The 22,190-nt window shown below is 40.3% G+C and overlaps 3 protein-coding genes across 3 annotated transcripts; 2 read left to right on the top strand and 1 right to left on the bottom strand.

Annotated features, from left to right (window-relative positions):
• The first annotated feature begins 933 nt into the window (after positions 1-933).
• ndufb6 (NADH:ubiquinone oxidoreductase subunit B) lies at positions 934-15,520 on the top strand. The gene is given in 5 exon segments (XM_062026112.1): positions 934-1,224; positions 5,662-5,754; positions 5,826-5,835; positions 5,838-5,869; positions 14,754-15,520. Coding segments are annotated over 5 exon segments (381 nt in total). The 5' UTR covers positions 934-1,044; the 3' UTR covers positions 14,820-15,520.
• On the bottom strand, positions 6,705-10,083 carry LOC133633553 (uncharacterized). Its single transcript, XM_062026111.1, has 11 exons — positions 9,953-10,083; positions 9,787-9,859; positions 9,353-9,439; positions 9,142-9,262; positions 8,911-9,048; positions 8,497-8,824; positions 8,197-8,399; positions 7,939-8,098; positions 7,708-7,814; positions 7,531-7,615; positions 6,705-7,443 (listed from the first exon to the last, which is right to left on the bottom strand). The coding sequence occupies exons 5-10, from the start codon at positions 8,935-8,937 to the stop codon at positions 7,598-7,600; spliced, it is 843 nt and encodes a 280-aa protein (XP_061882095.1). The 5' UTR covers positions 8,938-9,048; positions 9,142-9,262; positions 9,353-9,439; positions 9,787-9,859; positions 9,953-10,083; the 3' UTR covers positions 6,705-7,443; positions 7,531-7,597.
• Positions 15,521-16,807: 1,287 nt separating the features above from the next.
• Positions 16,808-22,040, top strand: toporsa (topoisomerase I binding, arginine/serine-rich a). Its single transcript, XM_062026833.1, has 2 exons — positions 16,808-16,975; positions 19,656-22,040. The coding sequence occupies exon 2, from the start codon at positions 19,659-19,661 to the stop codon at positions 21,750-21,752; it is 2,094 nt and encodes a 697-aa protein (XP_061882817.1). The 5' UTR covers positions 16,808-16,975; positions 19,656-19,658; the 3' UTR covers positions 21,753-22,040.
• The last annotated feature ends 150 nt before the right edge of the window (positions 22,041-22,190 follow it).

Here is a 22,190-nt window from a genome sequence, read left to right as displayed (position 1 = left end):
CTGCCAGTTTCTGCATCCCACAGGGATTCTTCTTTTGTGTTTCTGCACCTGCGGTTCCCACACAAGGTTGCAACATTGTTTGTCAACGCTGTCTGCTTTCATTTTCTCGCACATTTGACCCTCTGATGTTCTCTGTACCTACACTCTGTCCTCCTCCTGTCTAGGCCTGCTGTGTGTGTGTGTGTGTGTGTGTGTGTGTGTGTGTGTGTGTGTGTGTGTGTGTGTGTGTGTGTGTGTGTGTGTGTGTGTGTGTGTGTGTGTGTGTGTGTGTGTGTGTGCGTGCGTGCGTGGGTTTGTGTGTGTGTGTGTGTTTGCGTGTGGTACACAGAACATCAATTTCCACACTTCTATTAGCCCCGGGTCCAGTGGACCCGGACATCTTATATGTAATAGAAATGTGTAAAGGGGGTGTATGGTGTGTGGTCATTGAATATGTATTCTGATACATGTTCTTCACAGAAAATGAGCCAAAGTCAGTGAGTCTCAGTTTGAAAAATGTATTAATTGTATAATTTTTCTTTTAATAAAAAAATGAAAACGGGTCCCACAGACCCGAACACCACACAAGGGCTAAGTCGGGGTCCACGTTAATCAATTCATGGTAAGATACCTAAGATGTGTACATTTGAGGCACACATTCAAATACATTTTAAAAAAATACTTTAATGCTGTCAAACGATCAAGTTATAAAAGCGTAAGATTTGTAACGTTAGTTTCCTTACTTTTGTCTATACAACAAGTAAGTGTCCATACAAGTATTTGTTGTCTGTGACGTTAATAATACATATGTTCTAAAACTTTGGACAATAAATACCCGTGAAGGCTTCACACTGCCACCCTCCACACAAAATGTTTATTTGATCATTTAAATAAAATAAAAAAACAAGAGTTTACAAATGTACACCGCATTTGTCCAGCAGGTGTCGCCACTACATTCTCAGAGCAGCTGAAACACAAAAATATCACTTCCGGTTTGTGAACTACGTCCTCCATGGTGTCATTGTAGCTTTTGGCCGAGGTTGAACTCCCAATAACTGATAGAAAATGTCTGGCTACACTCCAGACGAGAAGCTCCGTCTCGCCCAGCTCACCAAGCTCCGCAGGCAGTGGCTGAAGGACCAGGAGCTCAGCGCCAGGGAGCCCGTCGTTGAGGCCAAACCTACTGGTGCGTTGGCTCGGTTCTGGGCAGGCTTTCTTGAACCCAAGACCCTGTGGCGGCTTTACGTGAGTCCAATGCTAACAGGCCTAAAACTTTACATTGTGAATAACATTGGTTTCTGTCAACATTTATAGCGCATGTTGAATTTGATTGCTAAGATAACACCAACATATTTCTTCCCTAACGTTAAAGGCCCGTTTTGTTTACAGCTGTGATTAGAATCACAGGCATTCATAATTTTTATTAATGTGTTCCGCGGGCCATTTTGTCCCCACAACTCGTTTTTATTGGCCCCCAGTATATTCTAGGAATACATGTACATCATTGCATGTGGTCCTTAGTAGGGATGTCCGATAATGGCTTTTTGCCGATATTCCGATATTTTCCAACTCTTAATGACCGATACCGATATATACAGTCGTGGAATTAACACATTATTATGCCTAATTTGGACAACCAGGTATGGTGAAGATAAGGTCCTTTAAAAAAATAAAAATTAAATAAGATAATTAAATTAAAAACATTTTCTTGAATAAAAAAGAAAGTAAAACAATATAAAAACAGTTACATAGAAACTAGTAATTAATGAAAATTAGTAAAATTAACTGTTAAAGGTTAGTACTATTAGTGGACCAGCAGCACACACAATCATGTGTGCTTACGGACTGTATCCCTTGCAGACTGTATTGATATATATTGATATATAATGTAGGAACCAGAATATTAATAACAGAAAGAAACAACCCTTTTGTGTGAATGGGGGAGGGAGGTTTTTTGGGTTGGTGCACTAATTGTAAGTGTATCTTATGTTTTATATGTTGATTTAATAATTTAAAAAAAACAACAAAAAAACGATACCGATAATTAAAAAAACGTTACCGATAATTTCTGATATTACATTTTAAAGCATTTATCTGCATTTATCGACATCTCTAGTCCTTAGGTCATACTTGCCAATCTTGAGACTTCCGAATTCGGGAGATGAGGTAGCGGAGGGTGTATATATTTACAAGTATTTATATATATATATATATATATATATATATATATATATATATATATATATATATATATATATATATATATATATATATATAAATAATCTTTTCATGAATGAGTATATCCGTTCGGTTACCGTGTTCAATGGAGAAGTCTGATCTACAAAATGTGCAGGCAGCATACCCCTTCCCCTTCGAGCTGTCCTGGATGAACTGAAATTATTGTTTCCAATTGTTTTGGAACTTGCAAGCGTACTTCTTCTTCTTACTCGTCGTCGCCATGTCTCGTCTTCGTTCTTCTGCTTCGTCTCTGTTATGTTTTTGGACATTACTACTTGCCGTAGTTTTGAAGCAATGAATGATGGGAATCCGGATGTTGTGTGTCAGTGTATTAACGTGCCGGCTGGAATAAACACACGCTGAGAAATAGCTCCGTGCCTGCCTACTTTATGGGTTATAGATAAACCTATGGATGACGGAGACATATATAATAGTCTCCTTTTCAGGTGAGAGAGGACGCTAAAGGCAGTGCCTTTAAGGGACGCCCCCAATATTGTTGTCCGGGTGGAAATCGGGAGAATGGTTGCCCCGGGAGATTTTTGGGAGGGGCACTGAAATTTGTGAGTCTCCCGGGAAAATCGGGAGGGTTGGCAAGTATGCCTTAGGTACACGAACGACATATCTTCCTAGACTGTGATTAGGGCTGGGCGATATGGACGAAAAAGTATATCTCGATTTCCATCCATTTTCCACCGGTTGTCCCTTTCGGAGTCGCGGGGGGTCGCTAGAGCCTATCTCAGCTGCATTTGGGCGGTAGGCGGGGTACACCCTGGACAAGTCTCCACCTCATCACAGGGCCAACACAGAGACAGACCACATTCGCACTCACATCCACACACCAGGGACCATTTAGTGTTGCCAATCGACTTAAACTCGATATTCGATATATATCTCGATATTTTTTTTGGTGAAAGTATACATATAAAGATATTCATTTTTGAGCGATATTCAGTCAAATTTAAGTGAATTAGGGCTGGGCGATATGGCCTTTTATTAATATCTTGATATTTTTAGGCCATGTCACGATACACGATATATATCGCAATATTTTGCCTTAGCCTTGAATGAACACTTGATGCATATAATCACACCAGTATGATGATTCTATGTGTCTGCATTAAAACATTCTTGTTCATACTTCATTAATATATGCTCATTTTAAACTTTCATGCAGAGAGGGAAATCACAACTAAGTCAATTTACCAAAACTGTATTTATTAAAGTTATTAAGCAGCGGCACAAACATTCAAGTCATTTCAAAAGAGAAAGTGCAAGATTGTCAGAGACATTTTAAAACAAGCTATTAGTGCACTTTTGTGCATGAATGTCACTACAATAGTTTAAAACAAATAAAGTGCAATTTTGTGCATGATGTCACACAAGATATTTCAATAAGTGTCAAATAAAAATGAGCTGCATAATAGGAAATCAAATAGTGTATGTCCTTCGCTATGTGGTAGGTTACTGCGGACGTTATCTCCTTCTGTTGTTGACTATTTTTTCATACGGTGTTGATCTGGAAATAGTTGCTTCAGCATTTTGTTGGTGTGGCACCGAACGGAGATGTTGACATGCAGAGTTTCAAGCACTCTTCATTCTCTAGCGGGTGACTTTTCAAATGATGCTACACATTAGCAGTGGTGCTACTTTTTGTAGCAACGCTTTTGCCGCATAATTGTTCAACATCTTCCCGCTTGAAGCCAAACCACCGCCAGACGATGGACCCCCTGCTGTTTTTCTTGGGAATCAAGTCTTCCTTCATTTGTTTCCAGATTCGCACCTTCTTTCTCTCTCTCGTATTACCACCCGCACCGCACCGTTAGCATCACAGCTACGTTGTCTGCTCCGCGGGAGCGTGTGACGTTGCACACGTGACGTATGTAAGAAGGTGCGCTTGTTTTATGTCTCTGTGAGAAGGAGAGACAAGAAAGAGTGGGAAACGCATGCAGTGTAATGCCCGCAGCTAAAAACAACTGTGTGATAAAATATTTCAAAAACTGTAAAATAATAATTAGCTGCATAATAGGAAATCTAATAGGGTATGTCCTTCGCTATGTGGTAGGTTACTGCGGACGTTATCTCCTTCTGGTTTTGACTATTTTTTTCATACAGTGTTGATCTGGAAATAGAAAACGCCAGGCTCAATTGGGTCAGAGCTGGTTGCTTTGGCATTTTGTTGGGTGTGGCACCGGCCGGAGATGTTGACATGCGGAGTTTTAAGCACTTTTCATTCTCTAGCGGGTGACTTTTCAAATGATGCTACAAATTAGTAGTGCTGCTACTTTTTGTAGCAAAGCTTTTGCTGCATACTTTACATATTATGGTTGTCTGTTCAACATCTTCCCGCTTGAAGCCAAACCACCGCCAGACGATGGACCCCCTGCTGATTTTCTTGGGAATTAATTCTTCTTCCTCCGTTTGTTACCAGATTCGCACCTTCTCTCTCTCTCGTATTACCACTCGCACCGCTCCGCTTGCACCACCTGCCACTGCTAACTTTACCTATGCCGCTACCTCTCTGCTCGGCGAGGGCGTCTGACGTTGCACGCGCCACAGTATGTGACGTATTTAAGGTGCGCTTGTTTTAACTCTGTGAGAAGGAGAGACAAGAAAGAGTGAGAAAAGCCTGTAGTGTAATGCCCGCAGCTAAAAACAACTGCGTTAGAACGTATTTGACTCGTGGAAAATAAATACATTCGACATGTGACATCATGCGTTTGCTTTGTTAATTTATTTTAACATATTTGGACATATATGTGGTGTTTTACAAATGTTAACATACTGGAAGCATCTCACGTTTATAAAATTTGCTTTTTTTATATTTGAAGATAAATGGCTGATGGCTGTTCTGATTCATTAGGTTATTGTTATTCTCATGGCATTCAACTGTTCAGTTGTCTTTTGAAGATGTCTTGTTTGGCCTCTCATCCGAGTAGTTTTCATCAATTCATGCTCATAGACTTTAGTTGGACAGATCTAGTCTGAGCACTTGGTGCCAAGGTCCTAACTATTTATCCTCTAATATGAGCATATGCACAGGAAGGACTGCTTATGTTCTTTTGTGGTGTAAAACAGAATGTGTCCATCAACAAATGTAAACCATAGAATCGAATTTCTCAGGCACTAAATCGAATCGCGTTGAATCGTTCGTACACTACATCAAATCAAATCAAATTGTTCTGTTTTATAAATGAATCATTTTTGAATGTCATCGCAACCCATGTATGGCGATGCGAATGAAATCGTCCATCACAAAGAGATTTACATCCCTCGTGGTAGTGTGATGTCATCATGTAATTTGTAATAAAAATAGTCTCATACATATAAATATTTGTGTGACCGCTGGTATTTGATAACACTGCCACAGTTCCCTTATCATTTGTTGTCATTGGATTGTCCTGTATGTGGGAGACCTCTGGTTTACAGTATGTTTCTTCCTCACAGACGTACAAAGCCTATAAAGGTGGTGTTTTCACGTTAACACGGTTGTTGATTCCTGCTTGGATCGTCCACTACTACGTGAAATACCATATTGCAGTAAGTTACAATTTGCATTCAATTTAATATTAAATGTGATTTAAATATGGTTTTATTATTGTCCTTCACAGCAAAGGCCCTATGCATTGTGGAATTGAAGCCCAAGCTTTTCCCAGTGAGTATCATCAATTCCTCTATATTTTCCTTATTTTACATATTGAAAACTAACATTTTTGTGTCCTAACTACTTAGTGCAGACCTGGGCATTCTGCAGCCCGCGGGCCGCATCCGGCCCTTTGTATGTCCCTGTCCGGCCCGCGTGAGGCAATTATAAATTACAAAGTAAATTTAAAAAAGTATCTATTTCGAGTGTGCAATACAACAGTGCTGCTTTTGTTTTGAAAAGCGTTATTTGTATTACTTCCGTGTGGACGTATGCTCGTGCGCGCAGCGGCAATCACGAATACAAAATAAATTTAAAAAACCATCTTTGTCGTGCGTGCAATACAACTGTGCTGCTTTTATTTTGAAAAGTGTTATATGTGCGTATGTCCTGTGAGGGAAGGCGCACAGCGGTTATCCCCGAGACGCTAAAAAGAGAAAAGTTGATGACGAATGGCGTGTTTTAAAAAATATATGGACTGCCAAGTAAAGGTAAAGCCGTGTGCTTATTTGTGGTACACATGTTGCTGTTTTTAAAGAATATAGTGTAACGACCTGCTGAAGCAGATCTCCCAGGTAACAAGGGAACGTTATGTGAACGTTAGGAGAACGTTGTGGCATTGTTCTGGGAACGTTCGTTTATAACGTTCAAAGAACGTTTGGTTGTGGAGTTCTTGCTTGGTTAGCCAAGAACGTTTGGCTAGAACGTTTAGGGAACTGTTTAGGAACATGCTATTTACATCTGTTTTATGCTATATTGTCAGGAATAACACTCAAACAGAAATTTCAACAGAATTAATTCTTTATTTGTGATAGTGATTTCAACAGAAATAATTATTTTAGTGATATAACAATAACAGAGAAATACTTTTTCATAACATGGTCACTACTGCCTAGTTTCTCTTGTTATATTCTTATTTTACTGTTATATTTTTATTCTCATCGTTGCTTTTTATTTTTATTCTATTGTAATATTTTTCTATTTTGTCTCCATTTATACCCCCATTATTTACTTTTTACAATTTTGTACACTGCTGCTGGAATTTAAATTTTCCTGAGGGAACTCTCCCGAAGGAATCAATAAAGTACTATCTATCTATCTATATAATACAAAAATGGGGACGGCGTGGCGAAGTTGGTAGTTGGTAGAAGTTGGTTACTGGGGTTCAATCCCCACCTTCTTCCATCCTAGGCACGTCCGTTGTGTCCTTGGGCAAGACACTTCACCCTTGCTCCTGATGGCTGCTGGTAGCGCCTTGCATGGCAGCTCCCTCCATCAGTGTGTGAATGTGTGTGTGAATGTGGAAATACTGTCAATTGCGCTTTGAGTACCTTGAAGGTAGAAAAGCGCTATACAAGTATATACTTGTATAGCGCTTTTCTACCTTCAAGGTACTCAAAGCGCTTTGACATATAACCCATTTATCATTTATAAATGGAATGGAATGCAGTGGTCTTGGTCGTGCGCGTCAGTGTATCCTGCCCCTTCTTGGTTCTCTTCCTGGAAGTAAATCCATCCATCCATCTTCTTCCGCTTATCCGAGGTCGGGTCGCGGGGGCAGCAGCCCAAGCAGGGAAACCCAAATCCTGGAAGTAAATAATTATCACAAATACAACAAAGACAGCACTTGAATGTAGATTAATTGAATTGAATTAAAACATTGGCATAATTACTTTATCATTTACCTCTCATCTCACTCTGTTCTTTTGCTTGTTTCTTTTTCCTTTTTTGTCCTCCCTCTTAAGTCCTCCTCTTCTCCTGCAAGTAGTTATAATTGCAAATTCAAAAGACATGCAGTGGAACTTCAATAAAATGGAATTCAAAATTGGGATATCTTCTCTTCTCCGTACCTCAAATTTTGATCCTCCCTTTCGTAAAGTGGCCAGTTTCAGGACCTCTCCAAGCTCACAATCCACTTCAGCTGTGGTCGTCTGCTTGTAAACACCCCTGCATGCCTCTGCAATCACCAGCACAATTAGAATTCCCTTTAGAATAAATACTGTAATAATAACAGCTAGATCGACCTTGTGAGCATACATGCAACATATGCTCAAAGATGCAAACCTATTATTAACACTTACTATTTATTATTCTGTAAAGGGGCAAGTCCTCAAACGCCACTTTTCCTGACTTTCCACGGAGGCCAAGCTGCTCCAGGACTTTGTTTGTGGCAATTTTCCTCAGCATTGTCCTCACCGTGTCTGCCAAATTCTGCCCACCTAGAGCAGCAAGAGCTTTCACCTATACAAATAAATAAACAACAATATTGTACTTGATTAGAAATTGTTTTTTGATAACTGAGCAAGATATTTTTGCTGTGGGGAATTAAAACTAATTACCAGCTGCTTTCTGAGCAGAAGATCAGTGTCGAGCCGTTCACAGAAGGCCTTCAGCTGCTCAAGAGTCTCGAAAGGCTGATCAATGAGATCTTGAACATCCACAGATTCTGGCCCCACAGACTGTGCTGCCAGCCCTCTCAGCATGCGCATAATTTCTCCCTGGTTCTCAAGTATATTTTGAACTTTCATGTTCAACTGGAAAACTGCAAAGACAACAAAAGTCAAAGAGGTCATTCGTATTACTGCCCGTTGTAACAGCCTGTTTAACACCACCTATCAACAGTTAAATAGCCAACTAACGTTCACTGTCAAGGGCATTCCTGTTGGTTCTTGGAGCGGTCTGGTACTGATTCGTACTGGCTGGAGTGGTCTGGTACTGGCTTGAGCGGTCTGGTACTGGCTTGAGCTGGATGCATTCCTGTCTGGACTGAGCCTGGAAGTGCTGCTTCTCGCTGGGCTGTGAGGTCGGCCTGGATGCCTTGGAGTGGTCTGGTATTGGCTGAAGTGGTCTGGAACTCGGTGGAGATTGGAAAGTTAAAGGTTGGGAGCTCTGGCAGTGGGGGTGCCTGGACGAAGATCTGTGTTTTCTCTTTTCTGCACTTCTTTTTTGGCCGAATTTCCTCTTCATCTAAACCAACGAAGACAAAAAAATGTATGCACCACTAAGTAGTATTTGAGTATTGTAAGTAAACAGTCTTTGAAAAGTGACTATACCGTCAGCATCAAACACATCTTCCTCATCGTTTCTATAGCGTTCAGGGGTGATGTGGCTCCGTTTGGTTAACACTTCTTCTTCTGGGCTCGAAAACATTTTAGCTTGTTTTTCGTATTGAAGGGCCTTGTCAAAGTCTTCTGCAAAATTTCAAAGTATGCCGATGACTCAAGATGAATTTAACTTATGTTGTTTAAAATATACATGATATGACTTAGACAATATTCCCTTACCAGTCGATGTTTTCCTGAAAACCCGAATTGGCAGCCTCTCCCAGAATTGTTTGTCAGGAATCTCAGCTTTCCGGATTCTGGAGTGGGTAGGATTTGGCCTTGGCCAATAGCAGAAGGTATTCTGAAGATAAAATAATCATGATGAATGACATAATAATAATAAGCTACAATATTATGCCTATGCACAGTACTTTTCAGAAAAAGTAATAACCTTTCCATCATCTTCTGTCCATTTGGTTGGGACAACAGCGACTGAATGTTCACCAAGGAACTCAACGACCACAAAAGAAGGAGCCATCTGGAAAACAATCAGATAATATTACCATTTCAATACTGCATCAAAGAGTTATTTATGAATCCTGATACAGTTAGTCAGTTATTCTTAGTCTGCACACAGCATCCATGTACTTTGTCACTGTTTCTGGAGTTGAGGTCGTGTCATTCTCTTGCTCGCTATCATCACTCTCTAATTGCTTCTTCAAATGCCTAGTTGTGGCAGCCCATCTACGCTTATAAGCCCTCTGTTGAAACTTCTTCATATTGTGTTTATTCTATAAAAAAAAACCCAAGGAAAATGGGTTGCCCTATTATCGCACACACGGAACTATAACATTAAAACATTGGCATAATTACTTTATCATTTACCTCTCATCTTACTCTGTTCTTTTGCTTGTTTCTTTTTCCTTTTTTGTCCTCCCTCTTAATTCCTCCTCTTCTCCTGCAAGTAGTTATAATTTCAAATTCAAAAGACATGCAGTGGAACTTCAATAAAATGGGAATTCAAAATTGGGATGTCTTATCTTCTCCGTACCTCAAATTTTGAACCTCCCTTTCGAAAAGTGGCCAGTTTCAGGACCTCTCCAAGCTCACAATCCACTTCAGCTGTGGTCATCTGCTTGTAAACACCCCTGCATGCCTCCGCAATCACCAGCACAATTTAGAATTCCCTTTAGAATAAATACTGTAATAATAACAGCTAGATCGACCTTGTGAGCATACATGCAACATATGTTCAAAGATGCAAACCTATTATTAACACTTACTATTTATTATTCTGTAAAGAGGCAAGTCCTCAAACGCCACTTTTCCTGACTTTCCACGGAGGCCAAGCTGCTCCAGGACTTTGTTTGTGGCAATTTTCCTCAGCATTGTCCTCACCGTGTCTGCCAAATTCGGAACGTTCAGGCAGCATTCAAACCATATCACTGACGGGGCAAATTATTGTTTAACTAAACTACAAATAAATCCACCCTTCTTCAGAAGTCATTCGTTGGTCTTTGGTCAGTTTGGAAACTTTATAACAGCCAACCTGCACGAGAAATGTATGCTAGTTAGCGCCGGCGCGCATTTCTACACAACGCTAAAACCGTAAAATGGTCTGAAATTAATCATGTAGGTTGGAAATTGTTATACAAAAACGTGCTTCGTATTTCACTCTTTCTATACTTACTTGTGATAAATGGATGGCGCACCAAATTGCTTTAAAATCGGGATTCTGGAAGTAGTTAGCCTTCGTCCTTCTTTGTCTCACGGAGCAGCTTCAATTGTGCATGCGTGCAGCCTTCTTCTTCTTCTTCTTCTTCTTCTGATTTTCATGGCGGTTGGCAAGCAACCTTGTGTGTGCATTACCGCCACCTACTGTGCGTGCAGCCTTGACTCAGCCGGCGTCAGATTGTTCACAAAACACAACACTTTCGCAGAAAGTTAGGGAAACGTTACAACATACTGTATAAAAAGTAAATTTGCGAAAAAAACACTTATAAAAGCCTAACAGTTGCTGTTTCCATTGCAGGCAAATTATATTTGGTATATATCTGAGAACGTTCTAAGAACGTTCTTAGACCATATAAAAAAACCAACATATTTTTTAATATGTTCTAAGACCGTTCTTAGAACGTTCTTAGAAAATATCAAAAATTTTATTTTTTTATATGTTCTAAGAACGTTCTTAGAACGTTCTCATCTTGCATAACCAAAAGAGAACCATAAGGGAACGTTACGTTAACGTTAGGTGTTACCTGGGCGATGTTGTCTTCTTGAGTTGTGTAAATGAGAAGTGAGGAGACGCGCGTGTGGAAGGAACGAGATATGTTGAGCTGTGTTAGTATAGCTTGCTCAATAAAAGTTTAAAAATTGCGTCAGACTTGCTGTGCACTTCTTCTGGACGCTACAATTGGTGTCAGAAGTAAAACTTTGCGCATACTGCGCTGCTTGTGTGCTACGTCATCGGGAGGTACGTGCCACGTGAGGAGCTCGCCGCAAAGAGAGAGAGAGAGAGAGAGACAGAGAGAGAGAGAGAGAGAGAGAGAGACAGCGTTTACAGGTGCAGCCACGCTGCTTGCCACGGGGGGAATTCCGCCCTCAATGAAGACTCCCAGGTTTGATGGCAAGGCGAACGGAGAGGCATTTCATCCCACTTGTGACATCAATTGTAGCGTCCAGAAGAAGTGCACACCAAGTCTGACGTTCTTTTTAAACTTTTATTGAGCATGCTATACTAACACAGCTCAACTTATCTCGTTCTTTCCAAAAGGAAAATCAATCCTCACTCCTCATTTCCGCAACAGCAACGCTTCTTCCTTCGCCAATCACCTTACAGACGTGCTACGTTCACAACAAAGAGGATGCAGGATGAAGTGACAGAAATTGAAATTTTTGTATTGTAATATACATCAGGAAGTGTTGTGTAAGAAAGTGTTAAAAATAAAACCATCAAAAGCCATCTGCTTTTGTATAAAGATAAGTTAGAATTAAATGAAAATATTATTATTATTTATCTTACGGTATATCAAAAATAATTTGTGCAAAACTTAATTGAAATATTGTCGGTGTGGCCCTCCAGCAGTGCTCGGGTTGCTCATGCGGCCCCCGGTAAAAATTAATTGCCCACCCCTGACTTAGTGTCTGAGCATAAACTGTCAAAGCAATATGCTATATAGTAGGGGTGTCAAAAAAAAAAAAGATTTTCAGATTACCGTATTTTTCGGAGTATAAATCGCTCCGGAGTATAAATCGCACCGGCCGAAAATGCATAATCAAGAAGGAAAAAAACATATAAGTCGCACTGGAGTATAAGTCGCATTTTTTGGGGACATTTATTTGATAAAACCCAACACCAAGAATAGACATTTGAAAGGCAATTTAAAATAAATAAATAGTGAACAACAGGCTTAATAAATGTACGTTATATGACGCATAAATAACCAACTGAGAACGTGCCTGGTATGTTAACGTAACATATTATAAGAGTCATTCAAATAACTATAACATAGAACATGCTATACGTTTACCAAACAATCTTGTCACTCCTAATCGCTAAATCCGATGAAATCGTATACGTCTAGTCTCTTACCTGAATGAGCAAAATAATATTATTTGATATTTTACGGTAATGTGTTAATAATTTCACACATATGTCGCTCCTGAGTATAAGTCGCACCCCCGACCAAACTATGAAAAAAACTGCGACTTATAGTCTGAAACATATGGTAATCGCAATTCTTATTTGTAAATATTGTTAATCGATTTAAAAATAAATAAATAAATAAAATCGATTTAAATGTTTTTCCCAATCTTTCCTATCCACCCACTTAGGCAAATCATATTGTTGATGTAGATCCCCATATCTGCTCTACAGATTTTTGTTGCCTTATTCGTATTTGACCTTATTAAATGTTTGGGAAGCATTTTATTAAACAAAACCGGTTTTCTTTTTAAGTAATATAGAAATTGATCAGAGCTGTTTATTTTATGGAGGAATGTAGTTAATCATAGAACTGGCATCCAATGTTATAAAAAAAGTATAGATTTTGTGCCTAAAAAATCACAGCTCTATTAAATAGACCCAAATAGTGTTCTCTGCTCTAATTGGCTGTTTACAGTGGACAACAAATCTAATGTTTTGCCCCCAATTGACACGGATCTGATATTTTTTTGCCAGTCGCTCCAAAGTGCGTCAAACCTGATATTTCACATCAGATTTGAGCCACATCAAGGGGTAGTTAGAATCCATTTGAAATCTTATATTTTCAAATGTGAGTGCAGTTTACACACAATGTGACCTGTTTGGGACTTTTACATCACCTTTGGTTGAGTTACGTCAATCGTGTGCCCAGTTACAAGTCTCTTCTTCTTATTCCTGCAGTTGTTTTCTATTAAATACTTATTTCCTCGACACTACAGCCACGGCACAAACCCACTAACATGTTGATCTGTGGCGTCCCATGTTTTTTCGTGTAGTAGCGACTTTCATGTTTTTTTTACTTCCTACTTCCTTTTTTTCCCCTTCATCAAACTGCACATGCAAGTAACGTCGAGGCCACATTGGGGCATGTGCGCGTATATACAGGAGTCTAAGAAAGATCACATTTTACTTGTAAACTAAACAGTCAGCTGGAAAAAAATCTGATTTTAAAAATAAAAATTAAAAATCATATCAGGTCCACTTTGGCCTGCAGTGTAAACTTGGTCAGTCAGTACATGTCCATGCACTAAATTAGTGTGATTTCTCAAATAGTTTGGCTTTAAATAAACATCCTACAACTCATGGAAACACCTTAATCCGATTGTGTTCGGTTTTTGAAAAATTGGACTAACAGACCTGGATTATGCGATTGGCAGCCAGATCTCTCCAGTGGGTGTGTGTCGTCGGAGAAGACCCTTCGTATCGCACATGCGCCAGTCTCGGGATAAAACCCGGAAGCAGATACCATTTAAAAAAATATATTTAAAAAAAAAAACATATGCAACTGGAATGAAGAGGAGACTGTTTATTTGCTTCAAAATAAGAACAAAATATTTTGAAGTGCATCGATGGGAGAAAGAAAGAAACAGAGTTTTATTATAAAAGGTGGCTAAGGAAATGGAGAATGCCGACTTAATTCGGACTCCCGAACGAAATACAAATGAGATGGAAGAGAATGAAGAAGGTATATTACAAGGCAAATAATAGTGTACACAAACGTCTTCACGCTGCACTTGTGCGCTCCAAGCTGATTAACAATAACTCTGTATTCCACAAAACTGGCAATATAGTCCAGAACAATAGCAACCTTCACCTGGAACAATATTGGCCAGGTGGACGAACTGTATTTTCCTTCGGATTTAAAACTCCCATCAATCCACAGAGCCTTATGAATGAATTCCTAGACGTTTGGAAAGTTTTGTTTCCATGATTCTCCTTCCAAAAAATGTATTTGAAACAACTCTCCCGCCAATCTTTCTTTGCATTCTTGGTAGTAGTGTCATGTTCGTAATGCAATCTAAGATAATTTCTTGATGCTGTCTGCTATTCAACATCAGCTTAGCCATTAGAGATGTAATATTTCTAATATGTTACAGCGTACATGAAATACAACAGAGCGAGGCTGTTTACTTGTTATGATCCGCAGACGCCTGGTGTGATGTCATAGTCAACCGGAAAAGCAATACATTTATCCGTGCTTAATGAAAAAAAATACAACAAAAAACTTTGAGAAATCAGCCAATTTAGTGCATGGAAATGTAGTGGTTGATGCCATACCCCATTCTTTATTTAAAAAAAAAGTTTGGTTGTTAGTTGTTACAGAGTTTGATCCCTGTAAAACTCCTAATGTATGTATTTGTATGTTTAGGGTGACGTGATCCTGGAGACGGGCGAACTTGTTCCAGACCTCCCAGAAAGCCATGGTCATCACTGACATGGAAATGTCATGAGTATCTGTTGTAAAAAAACTGTGAATATGCCAATAAAATTAAAATATTAGTATGTCCTGTTTTTGTATGAGTCTGTTTCTAGAAGTTGTTGTAAATATAACAGAATTTGAATCACATTTTGTTTTTCACAAAGTATTGCCTCTACTTGATTCGCTATTTTGATTTTTCTTAATGTTTTCTATTATGCAAACCTACTGTTACCTGTTTTTGTGTATTTGGGATCTGCATAAATGCCTAAAATTTGAAATCAAACCATAGAGGCCTGGTGTTGATAAAATATTGCCTGCTTTCATACTTCTCCCAAACGAGCCATTTGGAATTTGCCCCATTAGTGAAATTTTTCTCAATTGTGACATTAGCAGATATCTCCATATATGGTAGAAATGTACCCAAAGTGTTTTGTGCGAGTCTGCCACTGTAGTCAATAACCCCCTATTTTGCTATCCCCCAGTTGTGGGGCAGTCTGGCTTGTACATGCACATGCATCCTCAACTGTTGCCATTTCTAATACAAAGTATGTATATTTCTAACTTATATCTGTCAGTAGACTTGATATAGTAGTGCTAAAAACTACAACATAGCTGGCGGGGAGAAGACTTTGTCAAAGTGTCGAGACACGTAAATAAAATCGCTTATATGACCCCTTTTTTTTTTTTTTCCTAAATGGCGCCGCTGTAGTTCCCTCTTGTTTTCATGTGTTATTATATATATATATATATATATATATACTGTATATATATATATATATATATATATATATATATATACTGTATATATATATATATTTCTTTGCCTTTTGGTTCGGGACCCTTTGGAACTGTGTGACAAGGGGTGGCACTTTCGTGACTTCTGCGGTGCTTTTTTTTTTTGTGGACTTCTGGATCTGCCTCCCGGGAGCCTTTTGGCCATAGAGACCAGCTGCTGGGTCTCTGCCATTTGTAGAGACTGGAGGAGATGCGGATGAAGAGACAGGGCTGCGGAGCTAGCACTGAGCCCCGGGACGGCCAGGCTTCACAGTGTCTTGGCTGAATGAGCAGACATCGGACACCTCAGTCTCCTTAGACGCATCCTCGCTCATCCGCGGCCTGGACACTGGCCGAGTTAGTGGGTGGCCGAGAGTGGAGTCGGCTCTCTTGGCTGCTTTGTTGGGTCTGCTCCTGTCTCTGGCCATGCTACCTCCACCCCAGCAGACGATTAAAGATTAAGATTAAAGTACCGATGATTGTCACACACACACTAGATGTGGCGAAATTTGTCCTCTGCATTTGTCCCATCCCCTTGGGGAGCAGTGGGCAGCAGCGGCGCCGCGCCCGGGAATCATTTTGGTGGCGTGGAACACCGCAGAGGCCACCACAGTGTATATGATTCTTTTACTTTTTATTCATAGCTTATGTAGAAGTCGCTGGTTGCATCAGCTATGCTCTTTTAATGTCTTTAATGTCCTTTGTGTTCTTTGATGTTTCCCTCTTACATACATGTAAGAGGGATGTGTGCTATGGCTATGAGTTGTTTTTTCCCTTGGCCTCAGTCTGGACCCCCTCTACAGGGGCCCAGGCTTAGTCCGATTTTTTTTTTCTCACGCCCCACCGCCCCATTGTTTACCTGTATCTCACCTTTATTGTAAGGGGCGCCGGAAGTTGGCAGACCCGTCAGCGATCCTTTTCTGTCTCCCTGTAATGTTTGTCTGCTCTTGAATGGGATTGTGCTGAAAATTTTAATTTTAATAAAATATTTCTGATTCTGATTTTAATGCGTCTTACTGTTGCTGCAGTTTACAGGAAGTAGGCACCATATTTGACAACAGTGCTAAGCAAAGAAAGGTCAATTATCGTTACCATTATAATTATTGAAACAATAATGTACTCGAAAAAGCTTTAGTAGTTATTTTTTATATTCGTGTACATTACACGTTCCCCGGTAAAAATTTATATTTTCCCAGACCGGAAGTCTTAAGCTTTTATTGCGAAAAGCGGAAGTTGACGACGAATACTAAAATGTACTGTAGCAGCGTATGGTCGGAAATGATAATGCTGAGATATATTTGTGGCTTGTAAAGAGTATTGGAATGTCTCAAATATTTGTACAAGTACGATTCTAACTGACGAAAAGACCAAACTACGGCGGCGAGTTAAAATCAGAGGTAAATATGCTTTATTTTATGGCAAACGTAACTACTCGTTGAAATCTTAGCCGAGCTAGCTAGTTAGCATTCGACGTCACCCAGCTAGCCGTAGCCGGCTAGCTAACCGAGCAGATCTTGTTTCAAACATTATCGACTCTCAATGCACTTATTTTTAACGTTTGCTTTGAGGTAGCATTCACAGTTACATATAGTTTGTTGCCGTCTGTGAGCAGAAGGAGTGAAGGTTAAAAAAGTTGCTATCCGTCATGTCATAATATATGATATGATATACAACCACAGACAATAATGATCTAACACAAAAAGAACCCACTTTAATAAATACATAGTTGGGTGTGGATGTATGGAAGAACAGTGCAATTGGGTCTTACATCAGAAACACCGAACCAGGCAATACAAATGTTCTTGACTTCGTTTAACTCATACTTGCCAACCCTCCCGTTTTTAGCGGGAGAATCCCGTTATTCAGCGCCTCCCCGACAACCTCCCTTCTCCCGACAAACTCCCGGTATTCAGCCGGAGCTGGAGGCCACGCCCCCTCCAGCTCAATGCGGACCTGAGACTGAGTGGGGACAGCCTATTCTCACGTCCACTTCCCCACAATATAAATACGCTTGCAAGTTCCAAAACGAATGGAAACAAGAATTTCAGTTCATCCAGGACAGTTCGAAGGGGAAGGTGTATGTTGCCTGTAAATATGTAGAACAGACTTCTCCATTGAACACAGTGGCCGAAATGATTTCTCAGTCATGAACAGAGAAGTTAAACAGGACAATACTGCCATCTAATGGATAGATAATTCAAGTATTTATTTTATGTAAATAAAATAAATATATATATATATAGCTAGAATTCACTGAAAGTCAAATATTTCATACATGTATATATATACATATATATATATATATATATATATATATATATATATATATATATATATATATATATATATATATATATATATATATATATATATATATGTGTGTGTATATATATATGAAATATATATGAAATACTCGAGTTGGTGAATTCTAGCGGTAAATAACCACGCCCCCCCCAACCCCCCACCCCCACCTCCCGATATTGGAGGTCTCAAGGTTGGCAAGTATGGTTTAACTACACTATTACTACTACGATTCTATTAAACAATGTAGAGTTCTGAAAGGGGGGAGATTCTAGAAATATCTCAGTACGACCATCATAGTACCCTCACTGTTTAATATTATATATATATTAGAGATGTCCCATAATGGCTTTTTTGCCTATATTCCGATATTGTCCAACTCTTAATTACCGATATCAACCGATACCGATATATACAGTCGTGGAATTAACACATTATTATGCCTAATTTTGTTTTGATGCCCCGCTGGATGCATTACACAATGTAACAAGGTTTTCCAACATAAATCAGCTCAAGTTATGGAAAAAAATGCCATATTTATTATTGAAGTCACAAAGTGCATTATTTTTTTTAACATGCCTCAAAACAGCAGGTTGGAAGTTGGGACATGCCCTGAGAGAGCATGAGGAGGTTGAGGTGGGCAGGGTTGAGGTGTTGGGGTGGGGGGGGGGGGGGGGTAGCGTCCCCGAAGAATTAGTGCTGCAAGGTGTTCTGGGTATTTGTTCTGTTGTGTTACGGTGCGGATGTTCTCCCAAAATGTGTTTGTCATTCTTGTTTGGTGTGGGTTCACAGTGGGGCGCATATTTGTAACAGTGTTAAAGTTGTTTATACGGCAACCCTCAGTGTGACCTGTATGGCTGTTGACCAAGTATGCCTTGCATTCACTTGTGTGTGTGAAAAGCCGTAGATATTATGTGATTGGGCCGGCACGCAAAGGCAGTGCCTTTAAGGTTTATTGGCGCTCTGTACTTCTCCCTACGTCCATGTACACAGCGGAGTTTAGGAAAGTCATAAATTTTACTTTTTGAAACCGATACCGATAATTTCCGATATTACATTTTAAAGCATTTATCGGCCGATAATATCGGACATCTCTAATTATATATATATATATATATATATCTTGAGACAACTTGGTGTCCAAAATTATCTATTTAGAATAAAAAACAGCATTAAACATTGTATACATAAAGTAATAAACCTTATATGGTTAGATCCGAGTTTGCGACAAAAGAATATAGTGTTTTCAAATATTACTTACATATAATTTTATGATCTGGTCCATTTTAGAATATAAACATTCACCACATTGTGAGGGTTAATTAGAGTTGTTATGCCAATAAACCAGATGTTTTGCCTTCACTAATGTACAGTCTACTATTTACATTGCTACTCAACTAACGGTTCAATCAAACCTGATCTAAAAGTGTGTTTCAACTTTTGGTCCCCAGTGTGATTTAGTCTGACACCCCTAAATAAAATCTTAGACTAATGTCAAAACTGCAGAACTCATCTGTAATGTAGAGGATAACTTACTAACATTTATTGCAGTAGGTTCTTCAAAATATTAGTAATACATGTTGTATAGCAAGGATCTTCGACCAGGTCTTAAAAACAGCAGAGCCCTTCTGTCATTTAGATGAACTTGGACGAGCAAATATCTCCAATGGACCTAATAAACATGTTTCTATTCAGCTACACAATTTAAACTAATGCTGAGAATCTCATGGTAAAATATCCAAATAGTGAGAATTATAACCACTTTTTTTGTTCTAGGTCATGTCGGCCATAAAGCTTGCCCTTCAGCAGAATCAGAAGAGGAACAGGAGGAAAACACCAGAAACCCAATCTGCCGAGGTGTCGCCCGACTCAAAGTGTCCTATCTGCTTGGACATATTTAACAACATTTCCTATCTGGACATCTGCCTTCACAAGTTCTGTTTTCGCTGCATCCATGAGTGGTCTAAGAACAAGGCCGAATGCCCTTTATGCAAGCAGCCGTTTAATTCAATATATCACAGTATCAAATCGGAGCAGGACTTTAAACAATATGACCTGAAGCCAGTGACGAATGGATCGTTTGGGATGTTTGGTGGCGTGCGCTTTAGGTACCGCACTACTCTTACTGGAGTGCAACGACAACAATGGGGACGGACCTCCACCCCGCCAGACAACGGTGTCCTATTTGAATCACCAGCAAATCCTCCCCAGCAGCGTGAGACTCGCTTCATGAGGCGCGTTATGATGACGATGGCGGCCAGGAGGAAAGCCGCAAGCGAAGGCAGGACACTGCACAACGTCAGAGAGCAAGAAATGATCAACTTCAGGCGGGATCTCTACCGACAGGGGCTGAGGGTTCGCAACGTCCGCGACGGTGGTCGCTGCCGGGACACCTCGGCTGAGTTCTATCGCAGGAATCCTGCCTGCCTACACAGGCTCATCCCGTGGCTTAAACGAGAGCTGGTGGTGCTCTATGGAGCTCACGGCTCCCTGGTTAACATAGTGCAGCACATCATCATGTCACGCATCACACGTGTCGATGTGGAAGACGGAGCCATCCAGGAGGAGCTCCGACCATTTCTTCAGGGCCGCACGGAACATTTCCTGCACGAGTTCATTAGCTTTGCAAAGTCCCCTTTCAACATGGAAGCCTACGATCAGCACGCCGTGTATGACGGCTCGACCCAGTCCTCTAATTCAGACAGCAGCTCCACCTCATCTGTAATAGCCATCTCTGAGGATGAGGGAAGCTCTGTGCACTTAGAACCCCCTCGAACGCCAGGATACAACACGTCCAATCTGAGCCTCTCCCTGTGGGACGATGAGACGCCCGGGCCGTCGTACTCCACCACGGCAGAGCAAAGCAGGGCAGAAACGGAGTCGGTCCAGAACTCTGATTCAGATAGCAGCGTTGAGGAAGGAGCGCAAGAGTTGGCGGATTCTCCAGCTGATCAAACAAAATCGACCCAAATACAAGTTGAGGATAGTTTGTCTTCGGACAGCGACGATTGTCTCATTGTAGGTTATGTGAAGCCCAATGTCGATAGAACTCCTGAGCTGGTGCACCTCTCCTCCGATTCAGAGTCTATCAGTGACAACATTAAAGAAGAGCCTCCTGAACCGCAGAAAAGATCTGGTACACTTAACTCTGGCCGACACAACACATCCAGCCAATTGGAAAGTAAAGACCGAGGCCGTCGTGACCGATCAAGCCAGAAACGCAGCTCGCACAAGAGGAAGAAGTCAAGCCGAGAGCACAGATGTCACAGCAGGAGCTCAGTTACCTGTCACAGTAGAGAATATTCATACTCCAGCAGCAGAGAATCTCACCACACAAATGATGACAGTAAATACCATAGGAAAGAATCCTACTTTCGCAGTAGCCGAAAGCTTTCGTATCGACACGCTCGCTCAAGGAGTCGTAGCAGAGACTCAAGGCGACGAGATAGAGAGAAGTCTCGGTCTAGGACTTATTCCAGCAGTCGCTCACCGTCAACGTTCTCGAAGAGATCGCATCGCGACAAGCCTGGCGGCAAGAGAAAGTACAAACTGCGACATTTGGAGGACCATCCCAAAGACGACGACACTTGTGAAAGCAAAGATAAGACCAGGGAAGAGGAGAACAGCAGTCCGAAAGTGGAGCTCGACAACGAGACAAGTGCTTCCCACCGGAGCAGGCGTCACAAGAAGAAGAAGAAGCACAAGAAGAAGAGCAGAAGGCACAAGAGCAGCGAGCGTGCGGAGAAACGCTCGTCGTCTTTCATCACCATCAACAGCGACAGCGATCACGTTAACACCTCCAGCAGAGACTTGACACCTGTCAACAACGTCACTGGCCAGACAATAGACTCCAATTATCCAGTGCTGACTTGATATGCCGACAAAGCTTTTAACTGCAGTATTTTTAATTTTACAGAACTGGACAATCTGCTTCAGATCATCACCAACATGGACTATTTAGCAATTTCATTATAAACAAGGACACATGGGGATATTGTTCTTAAAAGTCATTTTTGAAATGTGTTCACTTAAGGCACACTCAGGGATTATTTACAGTGATTTTTTTGTCCTGTTAAGTCCCTTATGCCACATTACGATGTTCATCTGTTGCGCGTGGAACAGCAAGAATATTTGTATTAAATCTTATTTTCGAAAGTGTAACTTCTGTTTGTCAATGTCACCTTTTTGAGAAAATCCATTTTGAACAAAAGAGTAGTGTCTAGAGATAAATAAATGCTTTAAAATGTAATATCGGAAATTATCTGTATCGTTTTTTTTATTATCGGTATCGGGTTTTTATTTTTTATTTTT

This window comes from Entelurus aequoreus, linkage group LG18 (assembly GCF_033978785.1).
Source record: "Entelurus aequoreus isolate RoL-2023_Sb linkage group LG18, RoL_Eaeq_v1.1, whole genome shotgun sequence".
NCBI lineage: Eukaryota > Metazoa > Chordata > Actinopteri > Syngnathiformes > Syngnathidae > Entelurus > Entelurus aequoreus.
The sequence above is the reverse complement of the archived record's forward strand: the minus strand, read 5'-3'. Positions and strand labels throughout refer to the sequence as shown.